At 39.0% G+C, this 21,184-nt stretch overlaps 2 protein-coding genes across 9 annotated transcripts in view; one reads left to right on the top strand and one right to left on the bottom strand.

The window, feature by feature from the left end:
* The window catches only part of Myo10A (unconventional myosin 10A), a 41,577-nt gene extending 31,038 nt beyond the window's left edge, over positions 1-10,539 (top strand). For 3 of the 4 annotated variants that reach the window (XM_011139386.3, XM_011139385.3, XM_025302667.1), the window contains 7 exons: positions 4,492-4,868; positions 7,325-7,628; positions 7,851-8,431; positions 9,087-9,219; positions 9,306-9,510; positions 9,718-9,854; positions 10,098-10,539. In XM_011139386.3, the coding sequence (XP_011137688.1) occupies positions 4,492-4,868; positions 7,325-7,628; positions 7,851-8,431; positions 9,087-9,219; positions 9,306-9,510; positions 9,718-9,854; positions 10,098-10,328 (1,968 nt within the window). In that variant the 3' untranslated portion in view covers positions 10,329-10,539. The remainder of the gene's footprint in view (positions 1-4,491; positions 4,869-7,324; positions 7,629-7,850; positions 8,432-9,086; positions 9,220-9,305; positions 9,511-9,717; positions 9,855-10,097) is intronic. The other variant, XM_025302668.1, reaches the window with a different exon arrangement.
* Positions 10,540-10,737: 198 nt separating this feature from the next.
* LOC105182162 (uncharacterized) lies at positions 10,738-19,724 on the bottom strand. Of its 5 annotated transcripts, none has more exons than XM_011139381.3 (7): positions 19,410-19,724; positions 18,690-18,957; positions 17,040-17,166; positions 16,863-16,960; positions 14,739-14,958; positions 12,526-13,024; positions 10,738-11,988 (listed from the first exon to the last, which is right to left on the bottom strand). In XM_011139381.3, exons 2-7 carry the CDS (start codon positions 18,726-18,728, stop codon positions 11,679-11,681), a joined length of 1,293 nt encoding a protein of 430 aa, XP_011137683.1. In that variant the 5' UTR covers positions 18,729-18,957; positions 19,410-19,724; the 3' UTR covers positions 10,738-11,678. The 5 variants fall into 5 exon arrangements, with proteins under 5 accessions (XP_011137683.1, XP_011137682.1, XP_011137684.1 ...); XM_011139380.3 differs by having other exon boundaries at positions 19,596-19,724; XM_011139382.3 differs by having other exon boundaries at positions 19,610-19,724.
* Positions 19,725-21,184: the final 1,460 nt, after the last annotated feature.

Genomic DNA, 21,184 nt, shown 5'->3' with positions numbered 1-21,184 from the left:
AAACTTGTGTCTTTCTCTCTTCGTGACATGCAACTTCGCTAAATTGGAAAATACTTGTAAGGCAAATTATAGGACTTTATTTTTTGGTGAAGCTAAGGAAATTGGAAGAAGAGACCGACGAGAGGGACGGTAACAGCAAGAAGGAAAGAATGTCTCCAAATAAAATTATTGCTGGACTTCTGGCTGGTTAGGGGATCGAGAAAGTTAGGTCTGACTAGCTTCTACGCAAATCTTTAAAAGTGACGAGATTCCTGGAGAAGTGTCGGCCACCATTAAATGGAACCTTTGGCGGCAAAGCGCGAGTTAACGGCAGTGGAAGAAAATTCTGACGATCGTGTTGTTTACAAATCCGTTGAGAGACAGAAGCTAGTAGGAAAACTCGGCATGGCGTCATGCAGCCGTGTATAGCTGCAAGGTTAATACAATGATAATGACGGCCTATCATTAGTTTTTAAGGCTCTCCGCCTCGAATGTATGGTTAATCAACAGCCATTATTCTCTCACAGACGAGATCGATATCTACCTTTCACGCTCCGTGTAAAAACGGCGATGTGTACTACGCAACGATGAACGGAACGCGAAGGCGGTTGCACGATCGTTAACGATCTTGCGCGAGTAAGGTCGAAAGGGTCCGTACTTACGTAAGCAAAACCATGATAAATCCTTTGTTATCTTCGTCCCTCCCGTCTCTCGCGACACGTCTCGACGATCATCAGGATGACGAGCGCCTGTCGGTGAATCTTCGCACCGATTTTATTGTCGATCGGTGATCAGCGGCACTTCCTTGCGATTAGCATTCGATCTGTTCGAACGAACCAGTGCAACTTGAAAACGAGCAAGATTGCGTGCTGGATCGTCACGTGACGATAGACGTTTCTAAGAAAGCTCTTTGAAGGCTTTCTCGCTCGCCGTGATAGGGGAGAGTTTGTTGGTGCGAGGTAATTATAATTAAAAGTGCATTGTTCGGCCGGTCTCACGAGAGTCTCCTCTGTCGTTTCTCACGACGTGCCGCGGAAGGTCCTTCTTCCGCGATCTACATCCTTCGGAAGATCCGAGTGAAATTACAATTGTTCGGAATTAGTAGGGCTCCGCTGCCTCGTGCGTATAGATCTTACCAGCCGAATGACACCGACAAGTGCATGAGACAAGGTTACGAATACATCATCAACGGCAATTCTAGGCAGCCGATTCTAGCGGCGCACACCAGCAATGGGATATTAAGGTTTCCCTTATCGGAATTGTCGAAAGACACACGCGTGAGTTTCCGAAGTGAAACGACTTCGACTCTCCGAGCGATTAACACATGCCTTCCATTAAGAGTCCTCGAACACCGCTCAGCTGTATCACTATGGAGAGAGAAGTGTCCGATACGGAAGGAGTGTTCTCCAGGAGACTCATTAGCAACTGGGCCGAGTTACCAACGACGTTGAGACGTCGGCAAAAACACCGTCCGGATATTCTAAACCAATTCACCGACTACTCCGAGTCCTCGGAGAACGAGCTCCACAGCTTTGAGCCAAAGACTTTCAGCAACGTACAGCGAATCGTGCGCCGTTCCGAATTCCTGCGAAAATGGGACTCCAGTGACCATATCCGGAAAGAAGACGTCTCGGATCTTCGGAAGGATATGATGAGGGATCGCAAGTCGACGCCCGAGAATCTCTTCAGCCACCTGGACGACGATTATCGGAAGCACTACGTAAATCAGGACTCTAAGTTGGGCTATCGTAAGAAGAGTCACTTCATAAGCAGGCAAGAAGCGAAAAGCTTCTCCGACGAGGACCGTAAGACCAATTCCCCCGATAGTCTGCTGATGAAATCGTCCGAATCCGAATTAAGTAGTGATGAGTATGGACATACCGACGATTCTGGAGCGTTTTTGGAGCAAGCTTCGCACTTGGACATGACGCCAAAACCGGAGAGAAACAGCTTCATCAAGTTTTTCGCGAAAGACGGCAGGAAAAAGAAGAAGATGGAGCAGGATCACTTGGACGTGAACAAAAATATCAAACAGGGATCGGAACTTTTCAGAAAGGAGTCCTTCGGCCAACAAAAGTTCGAGTATGAAAATATCCCCAGGATAGACATGTCCAGGTTGGATCAAAAATCTTTCCTGAACCCGATCGTACGAACGAGTCAACGTCAACCGACCATCGAGCAGCTCAGAATGGAGGAAGGTTGTGAATTGAGAAGTTCCAAGAACGCGGCAGCCTTGAAGAGTACTCGGGAGAAGAAGTCGACTCAGCAGAAGCTGAAGGACGAGGAACCAAAGACGAACGATATGATTCAGGAGTTCTACGATGGCGAGCAGATCATCATGCGAGCTAACGGTGAACGCAAGATGGCGAAGATGGAGACCATCACCGAGGAAAAGGCGGACGGAAGCAAGCTGAGCGTCCGGGAGATCCTGAAGAGGTTCGAGGAGCTCAGAACGCAAAACGAAATGCAAGCTGAAGAAAAGACGAACGATAAGACGCTCAACACCATACAGGAGACCTTGAAGAAGCTAGACGAAAAAGTCAAGAGCTATCAGGTCACGATTTTATTTGTCATGTTTATTATCATTATTATTGCTATTATTATTGGTGGACGTAGGAATATCTCAGCATTTTCAACATTCAAAGCCGAGATAAGTATAATCAAATAGACTGCGTTAAATGGACCGCGAATATCTCGTGTCGTAATTGATAGACCCGGATACAAGCGAGAGATCTCGAATGAACCAGGTGACATAATTTATTGGATTTTTATTATCGCACACTAATTCTTCACGGCTTAACGACCAGCTCTCTGTCTAGATAATTCTAATTTCCAGTAAATCTTGCAAGGACATCCTTCAGATTTATATGTTGTTTATGCATCAAGTGGAACAGCTGCCAACCAATAGATCAATCTCCAATTATTAAAAGATAAAAGTTACTCATAATATAATATAATATATAAGCGCTGAATTATTAATTGACTCAATCACCGTTAAACGACTTCTGTTTCTTAATATAGTTTCGTAGTTTCACGCAGCGCTCGTTTTTCGCAGTGTTTGTCTTTTGTGTCTCTCTGTACGCGACCCTGTCGCGTTTATACAATTCGCACTTCTTTACATCACAGTTTACTTCCACACTTCCAGTCTTCTTTACGTCACGCCTCGATAATAGCTACGGAAATCGTTAGACCGTTGCGCGCCTTGTTATCTGTCGCAATATGGCTTCGTGGACGCTCAGCAACCGCATCCACATCTTACGTCGCGTCTCGATGCATTAATGATTATGTGGGTCAGGGTCGACATCTGCTTATCCTGCTCGCTCGTGCGCATTCTCGTATCCTCGGCCGATTCCAAGGTATCGGCGCACTCGCGACGTAAACGCATACCGCGTCTTATCTAACGGAATGACGACTACTTCTCTCACAGGGTGTTTGAAAATGGGGTGAGATTAAATGACTGTCAAATCCCACAGCCATTTATTTTCTCGGAGATGAGAGCCGCAATTATCGAACGTCAGTATATTTTAAGTGTACAGCATTCCAGCATTTCAAGCTTTCATTACACCAAAGATATTGGGTATATAATGGAAGAATACTTGTAATTATCGAGAAACACAGCTATCGACGAGCATAATTAATCGATTTTTCTTATCTACGAGAGCAGAGCCGCTCCCTAGGTAGGTTTCCTTGCCAGGTTGCCAACAGATTGCTCTGCATACTGTTAATGTCATTAATAAATAGGCAGGATGCAATCACCTACTTTTATCAAAAATCTCGGTGATTGGTGAAAAGAGAGAGGAGTGTCCCATCGGAAAGACGAGACACTCCTCTTCCCGGCTCTCTCGCTAAGATGTTGATATCCGGCTGCCATGACGGCGGGAGCAGTCGAGAAATCGCGCGTAGCGCGGAAGCGCCGCCGCTAATTTACGCGATACGCGCTTTCTTCCTTTTTGTTTCTTTGCCGCTTAAACTGAAAAAAAAAGCCCCAACACTCGATGGTCATATTGTGCTGCATTCCTATATCAAGCTGCGGTGCCTCGGCGGCCGGGGAAAACCCGTTTTCTCGCGTGCCAAGATCGATGCGTCGGTACCGCGCGATAGCGTCGGGGAAAAGGAGGAAATGCAAGCAGCACATACGCGGAAATAAAGAAACAGAGAAGCCGCGCGGAAAATGGATTCGCTTACTAGCTCATAAATAAGATCGCTTATCACGATACTCCGCAAGAGGGTGAATTGCTCCTCTATAGATCTCTAGGAAAAGAATCATGATAAGAGAGCCTCTGTAATTTTATATGAGTCAAGTATTCTTTGTGAAATAATTTATATTATCTTAACGTTGAACATACATACATGTATCGAAGATACATTTATTTTTTGTACAATCTAAACTCTCAGTAAATAATAATATATGTTATATTTATTAATTATTAAAGAAATCAATTATGATTTCTTTAATAATAAAATCTTAATAAAATTAATGTCACTAATGCGAATTATTTGTTCGACTTATAGATCGATCAGAAACCACCCCAGAAGGCTAACCATCACGAAAATCATGTATCTCAAATCACGAAAACTATCCAATCGCAGGCGAATCACGCCTCCGCGAACCACATCCAGCCTCACAATCATTCTAATCACGTAATTCCCGAGCACGAGAACCATGTGCCGCTCGGTCGCGTGCCCAACCATGTGTCAGCTGTCAATCAGGCGAACCATCAGAAAAACCAGCAAAACCAGCGACTTAGCCCGAGCCAAGAGTGGCGGCAGCAGGATGACAACGTCAGACTCCAGGAGGATAGCATTTACGAGACCGGAACGGTAGTCAACGATGGCAAACACTCCCTGTTGCAGTACGCCATGTTGAATTTTCGTCAGAGCACAGAAAAGTAAGTTAAAGGGATCGAAGTAATAATCTAGGATCTTTTCGGAAGTAATAATAGTGTTTCTTTTTTTCATAAAATAATGTTTCGATTGAGAGGATACAGCTAGATAAAATCGTGTTGCTCTTAGGAAATGTTGCTCATAAAATAATATATATACAGGATGATTCAAAACAACCTTATTATAAAGTATAAAATAAAAAAAAAAAAAAAAAAAAAAAAAAAAAAAAATCCTGATAAAATTCTAAAACAACTTTTCCTCTTGCAAAATTTTGGCAAAAGCTTAGATTTTAAATTATTAACAAAAATAGTAGACCTATTGCGGGTCGGGTACGGGAGATAGACAGGTGCGGCGCAACTCACCGTCAGACGTGGGCGCTAACGCGGAGTACCCTCAGCAATCAGCTGATCACACTACACATGTTATACACTAGCTACGTTCCAATATTCATTGCCAGCATAAAAATCTGTATTTTGTATCTGTAACGTGATGCGACGGATGTCTTGCTCGGTTGGGGTACAGCTCGGCGTATCTTCGAGCAGCAGCGGCGACCTGGCCGTGACAGGCTCCGAGTGTCATAATAGCATGTCATAATATTCTTCGTTCATGTATGCTGCCATATCGTCTTGACGTAAACGCTTCCAATAACCGCAGGATTATTGATTAACGCATCGATTGTTTCAACGCATTTATACGATCGTCGCGGGATGTCCATTGGTCCATCCCCCACCACGCACGACCGCCGCTTCGCATTGGTCGTGCAATGAATACGAGTGAATGAGTGAGAAAGAGACAGAAAGACTCGGAGAGACCGAGAACGTGCTTGCATGTGTGTGCGCGTACAATCCTGGCTGTTTTCCAAAATTTTTGCCAGTTATAACAATCACCTAACGTCACAGAAAATACAGATTTTTATGCTGGCAATGAATATTGGAACGTAGCTAGTGTATAACATGTGTAGTGTGATCAGCTGATTGCTGCGGGTACTCCGCGTTAGCGCTCACGTTTGACGGTGAGTTGCGCCGCACCTGTCTACCTCCCGTACCCGACCCGCAATAGGTCTACTATTTTTGTTAATAATTTAAAATCTAAGCTTTTGCCAAAATTTTGCAAGAGGAAAAGTTGTTTTAGAATTTTATCAGGATTTTATACTTTTAATAATGGAAGGTTGTTTTGAATCACCCTGTATATATATTATATATATATATATATAGAATGTATAAAAAGTACCGGGACGACGAAATATCTCGGAAACTAAGCATTTTAGAAAAAACTGTTTCAGATAAAAGTTGTATGGGAGACAATTCAAGGGGGAAAACAACTATATCATTTTGTTTACAGATGGCGCTATTTTCAAAATGTTCATTGATTCACTGATCGTTACTTTTCTTAAATGGAAACTCCACTTTTTTAATATATCATTTTTTTCTACCAATTAATTTGAACAACTTTTGTCTGAAACATTTTTTTATTTGTCTAATATTTTTTGAAATATTTAAGGAAAACTTGATTATTTGAAATATTTAAGGAAACTTGATAACTTTTCTAATATCTCGCTATTTATCGGAAGAAAAAATAGTACGAGACTTTTTTACTCTATTTGGTCTCAAGAATATATTGTTACAATAGCGCCCTGACTTTTTAATTTGATGATTTTGAAATTTTCAAAAGTCAGTAAGTTAATAGAATAAATAAAAGTCAGGGCGCTATTATAACAATGTATTCTTGAAATTAAATAGAGCAAAAAAGTCTAGTATCACTTTTTCTTTCGACAAATAGTTAGCAAGATATCGTAAGTTAAATATTGAAAAAGTTATCAAGTTTTTCTTAAATATCTTAAAAAATATTAGGCAAATAAAAAATGTTTCACACAAAAGTTCATATTAATTGCTAGAAAAAGATGATGTGATAAAAAATTGGAGTTTCCATTTAAGAAAAGTAATGATCAGTGAATTTCTCGAAAGTGGCGTCATTTGTAAACAAACTGATATAGTTGGTTTATGTCCCCTTTGAAACCATACAACTTTTGTCTGAAATGTTTCTTAGTATCTTTCATATTTTTCGAGATTTTTGCTTGACTCATTTAAAATGGGACACCCTGTATGTATTATATATTATATATATATATATATAATTTGGAAAAGTCAAAGGTCCTTAAGGTGTCTAATCAAATGAAACCGCTCCTTTCTAAATTCCGGTTGGTACCAGGAGCACAAACTTGTCGATTACATGGAAATTAATGCGAAGCAACTATTGGAGCTGCGTTATGCAAGCGAGTCGTTGGAAAAGCATAGCGCAGCCTTGCGAGTTACCGATTAGACCTGTGTGCGTATCGTGGTGTCCTTTTCCTGCATCAGTCCTTGCTTCGTATTCACGTGGAGAACGACAGTCTTCGACTTGTCACTCGCGACGCGATGCAGATAAACGGAAAGATTAACGGGCGTTTTTACGCATCTGACAGATTCGAGATGTTGAAGACCGCGGACGGGTCAATCAGCGGCTCTCTTAAAGTGATCGAGTCGCTGAAGAACAAGAAGAAGAACAAGAAAGGCAAAGGCCAGCAAGATGGCACCGAATGGACCTGGAAGGAGCAGGTGGACCTTGTCAAGTACTCCACTATCCCCATCGAGCAGAGTCTACTCAGGCTAGACGCGGACCTGAGCGCCTTAGCCGTGGAATGTTTTTTGTGTCTGATGAGATACATGGGAGACCAGCCATTGCCGCCCGAAACCAGTGAAGTGAAATGTGTCTACACTATCCTGATGGTAAGGCCATATTGTAAGAGAAACGACAAATACGTATTTCTGACTTTGTCGTTTCCTTCTTTCCCCGAACGTGTTCAACGTTCCGTCTTTTTTGTGGATTGCGCGATTCCGTTGCTATTGCTATTATATCATAGTCGCTCGTTATTTCTCCACTTCGCGCGCTTTTAACGGAGGTGAGCGTCCCGATATAGCTGACGAAACCGTATCCTCGAATATTCGCAGCACTGTCACAAGTACGAGCAGCTGCGCGACGAGGTTTACTGCCAGTTGATGAAGCAGACTACCAATAACAAAAGTCCGAATCCAGAGAGCTGCCAGCGGGGCTGGCGAATCTTCAGCATTGTCGCGGCCTATTTCACGTGCAGCGAGGGTCTGAGGCCTTACCTGACGAAATACCTGGAGACGGCGGCGTACGACAAGCGCCGCGCCTATCACGGCACCGCGACGGTCTGTCTGCAAAATCTCCGGAAGACTGTGAAATACGGCGGACGTAAAAACGTGCCCAGCGTCGAGGAGATCATGGCGATCAGCGCGGGCAGAAACGCGAAGAGGCAGATTTATCGGCTACCTGGCGGTACCGAGAGAGTCATTAACACGAAATGCACGACCGTCGTGCAGGACGTTATTGAGGAGATGTGCAACGTCATCTCTGTGAGAAATCCCCACGAGATGGATGAGTTCTCATTATACTGCATCGTTGATGGTGACGCGTTTACCATGCCGTTAGCCAGAGACGAGTATGTCTTGGATGTGACCACGGAACTTCACAAAAATCACCAAGTGTTCTATTTAATATTTTGCAGGTACGATGAGATTTACCGTATTCCTCATCTCTCGCTGTGAGCTTCAAACTATTACATATACTCTTCATCGAGTTTTAAACGAGTTTTTTTATATTCCACTGAAAAATTTCTACTGAAATCTAAAATGAGATTTCCGAAAAATTTCCTACGCGTGATTTTAATTATTTTATATTATATTTTAATTGAGATTGCATGAAAAATAGAGAAACTTTTTTTTTCCAAATTTTTAAATTTTGTTATAAATATCAAGTTACCATAATATAATATTTATAATATAATCTAAAAATTTAAAAAAAAGGAAAGCTTTCCATTTTTCATACGATATTTCAATTAAGATATCGTATTACTTTTTTATATAATATCTCAATTGAGATGTCGTATAGGAAATTTTTCGGAAATTTCATTTTAGATCTCAATAGAAATTTTTCATTGGGGTATGAATTATAATATATAATATAATTTATATGAATTATAATATATATTCCAAGTATAAAATTTCATTATTAAGACTTCTTTTTCTTATGTATATATGAAAATTTATCTTTAACAAAATCACTACTGTAGGGATGAATTTAACGTAACCCAATGGTATAATTTCGAGATACAAAATTATAAATTTCGACGAAAATGACGTTCCCCCAAAAAAACCTTTTAGGTCTGTTTGGTATTATCCCTTGCGACTGGACGCAGCGTTGTACATAGAAGTTGTATTCAATCAAATTGCTCCTGATTACCTAGAAGGACTTCTACTTGTCCTACCAGGAGAACACTTACCTCAAGAAGTAATCGTGAGTACTAACATCTGCCCAAGAGAGTTTCGCTGAAGTGACAAATGATAAATGATCGATCAATTAATGCCGAGCGTGTCTTGTAGTATGACATGGCGCAAATCGCGGCGTTACTGCATAGAGCAGCTGACATGACACATGAGCCTGCGACAAAGGAGATTAAATACTTACTGCCAAAACCAGCGCTCAGCTTGAGAGAACCGAGGCCACAGCAATGGTCCAATATGGTTCAACAAGCTTGGAGTAACGTTCAGCATTCCTCGGCGGCTGTTTGCAAGGCGCAAGTGCTCGGTGAGTCGAACATTATCTTCAATCCATCATGTTTCGAGATTACCTTCCACTGAGAAAGTTTCGTCCCGTTAAATCGGCTTTTAATTTGACGATAATTTATTGCATAACTTTACCATAACTTGTATATTCCTGTAACTTTATCAACATGAGGAAAAACTCTTACATAACAAACAGGCTGATTAACATTTATTTTTTCTTGTTGTTTAGAAATATTATCCAAGTGGCCACTTTTCGGCTCGAGTTTCTTCGCGGTAAAGAGAGTACCCGAAGGCAAGGAGAAGGGTGCTGATCATATTCTGGCTCTCAATCGACATGGAGTACACTTCATAGATCTAATAACGCATGTAAGTAGTCCGAGATACTTCATCTTTTCCCTGCGACGACATTCTTTGCTTTTAACGAGTGCCTAAGTATTCGGCTACCTTTTTTCTTTTTTGTTCACGATGGGGAAATCCTCATGGATACCCTCGCCCCTTGGGTTAGGCGAGGGTTATGTCGGACTCTTACCGGCTAAAACTCCATCGGGCTCTTCGACGTATTCGGCTACCTAGATATTACCGTCATTGATGTAAATATTTCAATTCCAGGAGACACTGTATCATTACCCCTATTCCGAGGTAATTTCTACCAGAAAAGTCAAGTCGGAGGAGGGCACGCTTTATCTCGACATGAAGTGCGGCAATCTGATGCAACAGCGTATCACCAGATTGCAGACGGAGCAGGCCCATGAAATATCCCGTCTAATCAGACAGTACATAACTATGGAACAAAGAACGTCCAATACTCAAGGTGCCGGTATCGGTCTCGGCATGAGATAAGCTTCTTCGTTACGCGACGTCCTTCCTTCACGACCGACATCTGCTTCGGATTAACTAATTCGCAGGGTCGTAACAAGTAGATTAAGTCCAACGGCCAAATGTTAATGTTGAGGAAGCCCTGAAGACCCTGCGTGGAATCTGCCCGATAGCTTACATTACGTGACGATCTTAACATGTGTAGAAGTATCGGCTTTAATGTGTGTTTATACTACATAAGGTACTTCGTAGTACACACCCCATAGTATACTCCACAGTATACCCCATAGATAAGGCCTCCTGCAGCATGCTGACCCGAAATCCAAAGGATACCGCCGTCGGTACTACTAATCCGTTGTCAGGGATATTTGTAAGACTCGTTGGAAGGAAGGATTGTGGAAGAACGAATGCTCAAGTATCTAAGCCGTCCGTATTGATCATGACGTAAAACAATGGACTTGTATAGCATTTATTTATATTAGAGGTTTCATAAAAAAAACACACACACACACACGTACAAGCGTCGGAACAGGCAAACGGAGATTACATCCATCGTGGCGGTGTAACGCTGATATTAATACATGTCTGATGAGTGTCAAGCAGAAGACTAACCACGTAGCGATTATATATTATCAACAGAGAATTATTAATAATAATTGTACGTATGCATATAGAAGTACGATGTGAACGAAGATCTTAACTTTATATTGAAATTTGTACTTGTAAAAAGATGTTTTTGTTGTATTCTGATTTTTCCTCGTTATCTCCCGGACTACCACAAGTCTGCAAAATAATACTTTCACGAGCGATAAATTAATGATGCGTGAACGAGGGTGACTGAAAGATGCTTTGAATCAAATGTCGAAACTATTGCAGTCCTGTGGTAGTTATCCTTCTAATGTATTTTACTGTTACAAGTATTATTTAAGTATAAATGTTGTGGCACTTTGCATTTGTGTTCGATAGGCAGTATAGATTCTAGTTTTATTCCTCCGATATAGATATTCGTTTTTTCTTCTGAAATATCATGAATTTTATTCTTTTCCTTGATGAGATCTGCGTATTTCTGGATATTAACCTATTTTTTTAATCATCAAGTTTTTATTATATGTAATAGTTTTGTCAGGCGACAATTCTCACGTCACTTTGATTACGTTATAGTTAAATTATTTGTAAAATCAGTTCGACGAGCTTTATATGCAGATAGCGAAGTAAGTGCTGTCTATAAAAGTAACGAAGTAACTTCGTAGAATTTCGGCCAATTATCCCGCATGAAAAGTGACAAACTTCCACTAAACTGACAATTATGATTTACAGTAAGTTTATGATCACGAATAAATGCAACCGAAAGTTCTCTCGTTGGTCATGGAAAAGTTAAATTCTGTCATGATCAGGACTGGCTTGCGATTTAGCATCCTGCGGCCAATTACTTGCGGTATGTCGCACATATCCCGGATCGTTCGGCGAAGACGGAATCTTTGCGGTTTGCGTCCCGGTAGTCCTCAACACTCCGAAACATTCCTCCAGCATCTCAATCTCGTCCTTGGATCTTTCTCGTCCTCTGGACTCGTAACCTGGTGGAGCAGGCATATTGAAGGATATGTCGCGATGACCCTTCAAGATCCCAGACGAAGGACTGCGTATCCTGACAGGTACGTTGTCGTACTGGCTGTTGTCCGAATATCTGCTCGCGTTTAAACGACATTATATTTAGGTATCGGCATTACATGCGTCAAGTATTTTAGTCATAATATTAGAAGCAAAGGAATTTATAACAGCGATTTTTACATTTTTATATTTAATTTCAAAGAAGGTAATTTCTTTAGTTTCTAATCACTCGAGGTGAATATACGATCATTCACCTTGAAAAATATAATTCTTTTTCTTTTTTTTTTTAATTAAAGAGATACAGAGAAAGAGAGGGAGAAAAATCGAAGACGAAATTTCAAACTGCTTCTTGATTTCCAAGACATAATTCAAATTTTGTGACTGATTTATAACTTGCGAAATATACTCCTGTTAATTTCATTATTCGTAATATCTAAATTAAATCTTTCCCTGGTGATCATTGAAGCGGATTCGGCAATCATTTGGATACAAGATTTCCTCGCTTCTAATATCATAATCTAAAACGACTGACGTAGGCGATGCTGACGCTTGAAGAGAATTCCCGAGCCGAGGACGCGATGACATCCGATTCAATCTGGACTCAACAAATCACCTGTAACTGTCTAGTGCTTCTTCGACATCTCGCTCGACTCTCATAATCTTCACGCTTGGATTGACGATCTTCGCGAAAGTCGAGTTTCTCTTCGTATATTCTGTCGGAAACCGCGGCGTGTCGATTTCGTCGATCGGTCGCTGGTAGATGTCATGACTTTTGTACATAATCCTGGACTCCTCAATCTTGCGATCAGGATCGTACGCACTCGATCGCTGTGAGTCGACCTCGCGGTATCTCTGTGCGTCGCGCATGGCACGGCCATTTTGGAAATTCTGCGCATATTCTTTTGGATCCTGAGAGCTACGAGATTCTCGATATTCCCGATCATCCCGAGAGTCAGATAAGCGCATCGCGGGCAAACCTTGTTGGGATTCGTCTGTCTTTTCGAACGCGTCATTCGGACGGCCATCTTCGTCCTCCGGAAGTTTAACGGTAATCTGTTTTGATTTCGACTTCGTGTCTTTTTCAGCAGTCACCATTGGCACTACTCGCTTTCCTATAACATTTAGAAACGTGTCCTTTTAGAGAAATAAATAAATATAAAGAATTATTAATAAGTTATTTATTGATTTATTATATTTATTATGGTAATAAGTGCGTTTGCACGCGCGTTGTGCTGGAATAAAATCCTTCTTCTTAGTTCTATTATGATCTTGTCAAAAAGTAGTGATTCTTTCTTTATACTTGCAAAACGTGCAGATTATACAAGATTATAAATAGCTACTTTGTATATCAAATTTTACAGTCAAATTTCTTTACAGTGTTTAAATATCATATATCTTTATATTTTTGCCGTTGTCTTTATTATTAAGGATACGCAAAAATTTCCATCGTTCACATATAGATGGCATTGTGAATTATTTACATGAAAGTTGCGATGCATTTTTGTTAGATTATGTCGATATTGGTCAACCTGCATAAAAATTGATGCATAATAAGTCATATTTTATTTAGCAACACCAACATTTTTAATTCGTATGAAGACGGAAGGCGATAAGACGCGTATTCGTCATTGTATGCTTTTTTTTATTTCATCAGCGCAGAAATAGCTGTCGAAGCAATCAGAATCATTTGTGAAACTGATGATGAGGGAACAATAGCTGAAAGTTCATGTCGTGAGTGGTTTCGGCGCTTTAAAAGTGGCGATTTTAACTTGAAAGACAAGGAGCGTGCCGGGCGACCGCAAGAGATAAGTTCGGATGACTTGGAAGCGTTATTGCAAGAAGATTCGACTCAATCAAGTGTAGAACTTGCGAAGAGATTACATGTTAATCAGAGCACTGTAATTCGACGCTTGCGTGAGGTGGAGAAAATTCTGAAGGTAGGAAAATGGATTCCCTCCATGAATTATCCGAGAACGCTATTGTCAGCCGAGTCATCATTTGCCTTTTGCTGCTCAATAGACACAAACACAAGTCTTTTTCGTATCGAATTGTGGCCGGAGACGAAAAATGAATATATTATGACCCATAATCCCAATCGCAAAAGATCGTAGGTAAATTCCGGAAAACTCTCTACATCACAGCCAAAACGAAATATCCATGGTCATAAGGTCCTTCTACGAGTATGTATCTGGTAGGGCATGCAAGGAGCGCTGTATTATGAGCTGTTAAAACCATCTCAGACTATCACCGTGGAATTATGCAGTCGACAATCGAGGCAGTTGAATGAGCAATTGATCGAAAAACGGCCATATTTTGCGACAAAGCAAAGCAAAGTGATTCTTCTGCACGATAATGGCAGGCCCCATGTTGCGTCGACGACGCGGGAAACTTTAATGGAATTACAATGGAAAGTCCTACCATACCGGCATATTCTCCAGATATTGCCTCATCGGATTTTCACTTATTTCATTGTATACAGCACAGTCTTTTCAGTACATGTTTTCGCAATGTTGAGAAAGTGCAACAATTCATCGATAACTTCATTCATTCTAAAAGCAAAGACTTCTTTTATTTCGTGGTATCCATTTTTTACCTGAGAGGTGATAAAAAATAGATAACGCCGGAAAATTTTGATTAAGGATACTATGTCATTAATAATAATATTAATAAAAAGCATTGCCTTAAAAACGATGGGAACTTTTGCACACCCCTAATATCTTTACACTTGGTTAATAACATACCTTTATTTTTGTATTATATATTTGAATGTAACGTGCATAACGAACAAAATATTTTCCTAAAATTTCTGGAAACGATTTATTTTACCTAAATCTTTTTCGATGATTCGTGCTTCATCCTGCTTATCCTTTTTACGGGGCGGACTCATCAGCAAATCTCCGATGAAAACCAATGCTGTGACCAAGCACAGAGCTCCCAAAACCGCAGCATTGTCGACCAGATCCTCGGGAACGCTGTCGATAGACGCCAATGACAAGGCGCCGACTATCCCAAAAAGAATCACTCCCAGCCCAAGCAGAAAGAATTCCTGTGAATTTTAACCGCATCCATTACATTTTTGCGCGAGCTTGGATATGATCTACCTATGCTGCGCATAGCCGCTCAATTATGCGTAGACTATTACACAACGATCTTCAGATGAAACGAGTTCTTGTAGCGACAAGCGCGACTATAGTACGCAAAAGCGGCTAAGAAGTTATTCAGGCTCATGGCTAAGATTTTTCCTGAAGGAATTAACAATTTTTCATAACGACTTTTTCGAAGTTTTCTTTTCTACATGTTCCTTGACATGAATAGTTTTTTGTTCAGCCTACACTACCTACATTAACAAGAAAACTAAATTCTTGCGCTTTCTGCGAGATTTAGTCACTCGTTTAGAATATTAATGTTTGAAATTAAAAAAATGTACGATACATTAAAAAAATATCCTGTGTACGAGAAATCTAATTCTTCTATTCGTTTTCTATTCGTCTTGGAAATTTAAAAAGATACTGCATGTCATCTACACGTGATTTATCTTCGTGAGTAAATACTTTATCAGGAACTGACGTGGAAATATAGGAAACTCATGCATTCCTGCAGTTCATTCGACATCAGCCTAGCCCCATTTATGAGTCATTAAATAGCTTACGTTACGTGTCTCAATTGACCAAGGATGCGATTATACGCACGACGGTGCACGAGACGCTCGGCATCAAGAATATTCTTATCCTTGGCCCCTCAATGACATCTTCGCACGTCGCGCTCCCGATTTTCTCACGCTGCCGCTATCGCGGATAGTCGAGAGTTGCACGGTATATTTTCATTCGCGACCAGCCTCGGAATAAATTAAACATGCCTGGGAAGTAACTCGATGAAACGAAACAAGTCCAACTCTTGCCGTCGTGTCGCTCTTGCGTGGAAACTCCGGCAGATGTTTTACGAGGGGAAAGTCGAGGTGATCCCGTATAACTCATGTGTATGTTACCTCTCATAAAAATCACGATGAGGAAGAAAACAAAGTCTTTTCGCTTTCTCTTCAAGATTGATCTCGAACGCTACACGAAATGTTTAAACGCGTGAGAATTTTATCCTTGTAAAAAAAAGGTGTGCGTAGGAGAGACAACGGTTGTACGAACGGATGAATCTGATATTGAAAGAATAATAATATGCGAAGCAGGAGTTCCCAATCGGGGATGCTCGCACTCCCTGGAGGTGCGAAAAAACATTCTTGGGAGTGCGAGGAAAAGTGATTGTAATTAATAATGATTAAAATGAATTCTGGAATAATCCGGCATTTTTATCATCAAATTAAAAAAATGTTATTAAAATTATATATTTTTTACGTATCTGTACGTATATATTCATTACGTATCACCATGTAAAGCTTGATACCATGAATAATAATTTTATAATATTAAAATGATAGTTAATTTCTATAAAAGAATACTATGTAATAATAAATTATTATAAATTAACTTCTTACCTTAAAACTCTAACAACTAATTTTTATCACAAAACATATGAATAATTGCTTCTTTTGTAGAAGATACGAAGGTTCGTTAATAAATTTTTAGGGGTGCGAAATACAAAAAAGGTTGGGAAATCCTGATGTAAACGGACACGCTTGATTCAAATTCTTTTGATTTTACAAGACTTTGCAGGTACATATCGACATGTAGTATCCGCATGATCGAAGACGAAGCAACTTCATTCCAATTTGATTCAATCCTAGTTGAAACTCATCTGCGAAATACGCTTTCTTAATGCGCGCAAATTAATTTTTAGTCAAGATTAATCTTCAGCTTAAAAGCGAGTCTTTGAGTCGGCCAGAATAATGACGATTTTACTGTCGTGTCGTTATCGGGCTACCGCAGCGGCTGGCAATATTACGAAACGCATAGACAGAGTCGCGACTTATTTCTCTTTGCATGAGAAAAAGAAAGCAATTACCGTCTTTCGGCCTCGGAGTTCTCCGGTCGCAGCGGCGATCAACAGTCCCGTCGTTATTATGATGTATCCGCCGCAGGTAGCCGTTGCGAGAGCAGCGCCTAAATACGCGGAAATGAATAGTATGAATCGTACTTCTTGGTATATCGAGGACTCGAAGAGTCCGTGAATCACAAGTACCTATGCTGCCCCATGTCACGTTGTTCAACAATGACCACTCCCTGCTACGATTCCTCAGGTAATGGAACACCCTTCGACTCTCATCATCCGTCACCCTGAGCGCCACGACGCAAGCGACGCATAAGAGCTGCAATGTATTTTGCCCAATTTTGTCTATTTAGCCGTTAACTTCAGCAATAACTTCATAAACGATATCGAAATATTAATAAGATTAATTAATAAAATTATATTTTACTGGAATGTTTGATCACAATGTTTGAGATGTCGTAAATACAGAGGGAAACATTTTATACGTTTTTATTTTTGTGTTAATGGCTCTTCATGTCATCATTAAACACGTTGCAATATATCGTGAACCGATTATATTTTGCCACTGTTATTATTATTACAGATTGTTGGGTTTTCACGAATTTATAAGCGCGGATGATATTTAACACTAAAAAGACCGAGGCAGCCAATTTGACTCTTTACGAAATTCAAACTGTTATAATTTTTTCAACTTTGCCTCCACATGATATCCTTTTGTGACTTCTTATCATTTTTTCATGTTCTTAATTTTGGTAAAAACATTTTTCAATTATATAAAATGATTGAATTTTTATTTAATTGTCTACCTAGAAGGACCGTTGCGTTGGAGCCAATTTGGCTCCCTTATATCTGATATTGCATTTATTTACAAATTTTATGACTATGACTTTAAATAGATAAATAAATATTTTTATGTGTATCTATCCATTTGTTTGCTTGAAAAACAATTATATACATACATATGTACACATAGATATGTATATATAGCATCTCGCCGTTGGCCATACTTTTTATAATATTTTGGATTTTGCTGCTATAAATGCATGCATGGATTATATACAAGAAAGTTATGCGTAAGAAAAAATATCAAGAAGAATCTTTTTATAAAATCTCGCGGGAGAATTGAATGCCCCATATGTTGCCCAAAGACGAAAGTTTCAAAATTTTTATTCAACCGGAGAAGAAACTGAATCTGACGATGCTTCAGGCAAACGACTATTTTATCAAATAAAAAAAAATTGCAAGAAAAACCACAAAGTTGAAAAATGTCACTCGTGTGCGGTAAATGTACAAAGAAAATGACATATAAATGCATTTTCTGCAGTACATATCGGTATTGTATTTACTTCACGTTTTGTTTTTCACCAAAGACGAAAAAAAGTTCAATATAACTAACAGTTTTTTTGTTCAATAAATTAGTGGTTTTATTGTTAAAACGTTAAATTTTATAATTACTTATACGTTTCGTCTTTTTTCTATTTGTTATTATTTACAAAAAGATATGCTCGGAGCCAAATTGGCTCTTACGGTCCCTCTAAGGGAGTCGTCAAATCCGGTCCTTCTAGTGTTAAAGATGGAACTATAAGATAGATAGATCATGATTCTTAAGTCTCGATCAGTTTTATCGGATGTTTAACGTCAAAACTCACTGTGAAATTATCCTGATCTTAACTTTTCTTGAACTTTTCTTGAACGACACCAACTATAGATCAAAAGTCTCGGCGTGCGTTACAGTTATATAATGTCATACATATTGATAGTTTTGCTAATCTTAGCGTAACAGAGAGTATACTTTTTAACGAGAACGAATATGAGAGAGAGAGAATTTGCGCTCACACGTACCACTTCGATTATTCGAATGAACACTTTGCGATTCCACATGATGAGACCAACGTCGAGGCAATGCCGAGTGAACAACTACCACGGCGAGGAGAGACGAACGACCGTTTGCGTAAATATCTCTTTTCGGCGAAGCATTACATGAATTCTCAGGCTATTAACAAACTGTTTTCATTTGTCTTTGAAACGCTGCTCCTCGCATCGGTAACTAGCTTTTTGTCGTGTACGGCGCAGTAACGTGAGGTCTGCAAGAACCTTCTCGTTTCTTACTCTAGAATTAAAAATCACAGCCATTGATTTCAGCCTGAGTGGCAGAAGTGAAAGTTTTTGTTATGGGAAACGTTCTTCTGTGATCGAGAGAGATAAAATCATTTCAAAGCTTTACTGTGAAAAGCTTCTGCGCAAAATATACATTCAAAGATACAAAATATACATTCCTGAAGATTAGTATATTCGAACGTATACACCTTTATCAATTTAGTAAACCATGTTTACACTACCTATAATGTACAGCACTACTTTACAGCACTATTAATTTGAAAACACTTGTAGAAATCAAGATTTTTCACAAAAAGAACGTGACCCCCACGTGATTCAACCACATTTTCCATGTATTGACTAAATGCTTCGTTCACGTCGATCGCTTTGTTAAAAAATGTAGCATACAAAATATGCGATAATTTATGCAAGCAACGTTTTTTTATCAAAAAATTAATTTCTTACAGATATCGACTACTCAATAGCTGGAATACACAGTATAAATATCAGCGCGAAATTTAGTTTTATTTTCTCGAGGCAAATAGTGAATGACTTCCCGAAAGAAACTAATTGTACGTCGCTTCGAACGCACTCACTATCACCGAACGTTCTATAGCGACCGCTTGATGATAGGGACTGGTGCGTTATCACCTGCGTATAATTACAACAAAACGAAATCGCAAAACGGAGCTTCGTGTCGCGACGTGTTCGGACGACGACTGAGAAAATATAGCGAAGGTGGAGTTGCTAAAGTTGGCGGCGCCGTGTGTCACGTAATAAGGACTGTCCGCATGCGACTGACAGGTAACAATGCTATTATCACACAGTGCAATGGCGCAGGACGGTGCGAACTTGCGGATTTATGTCACGGAGAAGCTCATTGCGTTCTTAGTACCTTGAACCCGTTCGCAACAAAAATCCCGTCGTTACTTTTGTTTTCCTTATGCTTCGCAACTTTCAACTTTCTTCCTCTTTTTTTCATTTCTTTTTATTGTTTTATACGGAGATATTTACCTTCTTAGGTAATTTAATTGTTATTCCTATCACGGTTAAATTATAGTAAGGTGAATGTCTCGATCTCAGTCGGACTTTTAACGGCGCAACGCTAATTTTTGCGAATTTTATAAAGTGAATTTTATAACTTGAAATTTAATGATACAAATATACAATCAATGGAAAGCTGAAATGTCAAAATTTATTATTAAGAAAAGAAAGATGTAGAAAGTTTCAAAATTAATTCAAAAACAACCAACATTTTAAAGAGCACAAATGTACCAATTTGTCCAAAATCCGAATTTGTCCAAAATTTGTCCAATTGTCCCGAATTGCTAAATTCTATCGGCTCAATATTCGGACATAATTATTATGCAAATAAAATCTTCATTTTTATCGAGTTTTTTTTTACTATTTGAAACTATTCTATGTTAGTCATTATTTTGTTTATAAACATAAACTATATGTTTTGTATAAGATAATAATTATATACTTTATTTTGAATTATCGGCTGTTTAATTAAGTTTCTTACTTTTTGCGCCTTTATTTTTTTTATCAAATCTCTTTATTTTCTAATAAGTTCAGTGCCAGAGGTTGAAAATATCACTATTAGATAGAGCGTGCCCGATTTAGTTATGAAAATTTTTGAGATTTTTGCTAAAAACTATTCCTCTTCATTTCAAAAGGGTGGACCGGCAGTCCGAAACATCCCTTATGATACGAGTAGATATTATAAAGGTTATGATAGAAGTGATCAAAACGTTCACTTAACGCATAGAATATCTATTTATTTTTTTAACTAATCTTGACAATACTATTATATAGCCTTATTTATAAAAGTACTTATGAAAATAATTTTAATATCAGTTATTCCTCAGTTTGTTTATTGGTAATCGTAAGTACATGTGTCATCAAAATGAGTTGCATCGCTAATTAAACATGTGGTCGATTACTAGGCATTTATGAAATTACTGTAGCTAGACTTATAAAATTTAGTTATAAATAACTTTTTTTTATTAACAAAATGCATTCTTATAATTATTCTTCATTTTCTGATTGAATCCTCTAATATTCATAAGATAAAAACAATAAAATAAATAAGAAATATCTTAACAAATATGTCAAACATCTTAACAAAATGTTAGAAACGTCGTCAAAACATGTTTCGTATCTAATCACGTTATAATTTTCTTTTTCGTTGGATACTAATTTTTACGATATTTGAAATCATTCATCATGCAATTATT

Source organism: Harpegnathos saltator, unplaced genomic scaffold (assembly GCF_003227715.2).
Source record: "Harpegnathos saltator strain DR-91 unplaced genomic scaffold, Hsal_v8.6 scaffold51, whole genome shotgun sequence".
NCBI lineage: Eukaryota > Metazoa > Arthropoda > Insecta > Hymenoptera > Formicidae > Harpegnathos > Harpegnathos saltator.
The sequence above is the reverse complement of the archived record's forward strand: the minus strand, read 5'-3'. Positions and strand labels throughout refer to the sequence as shown.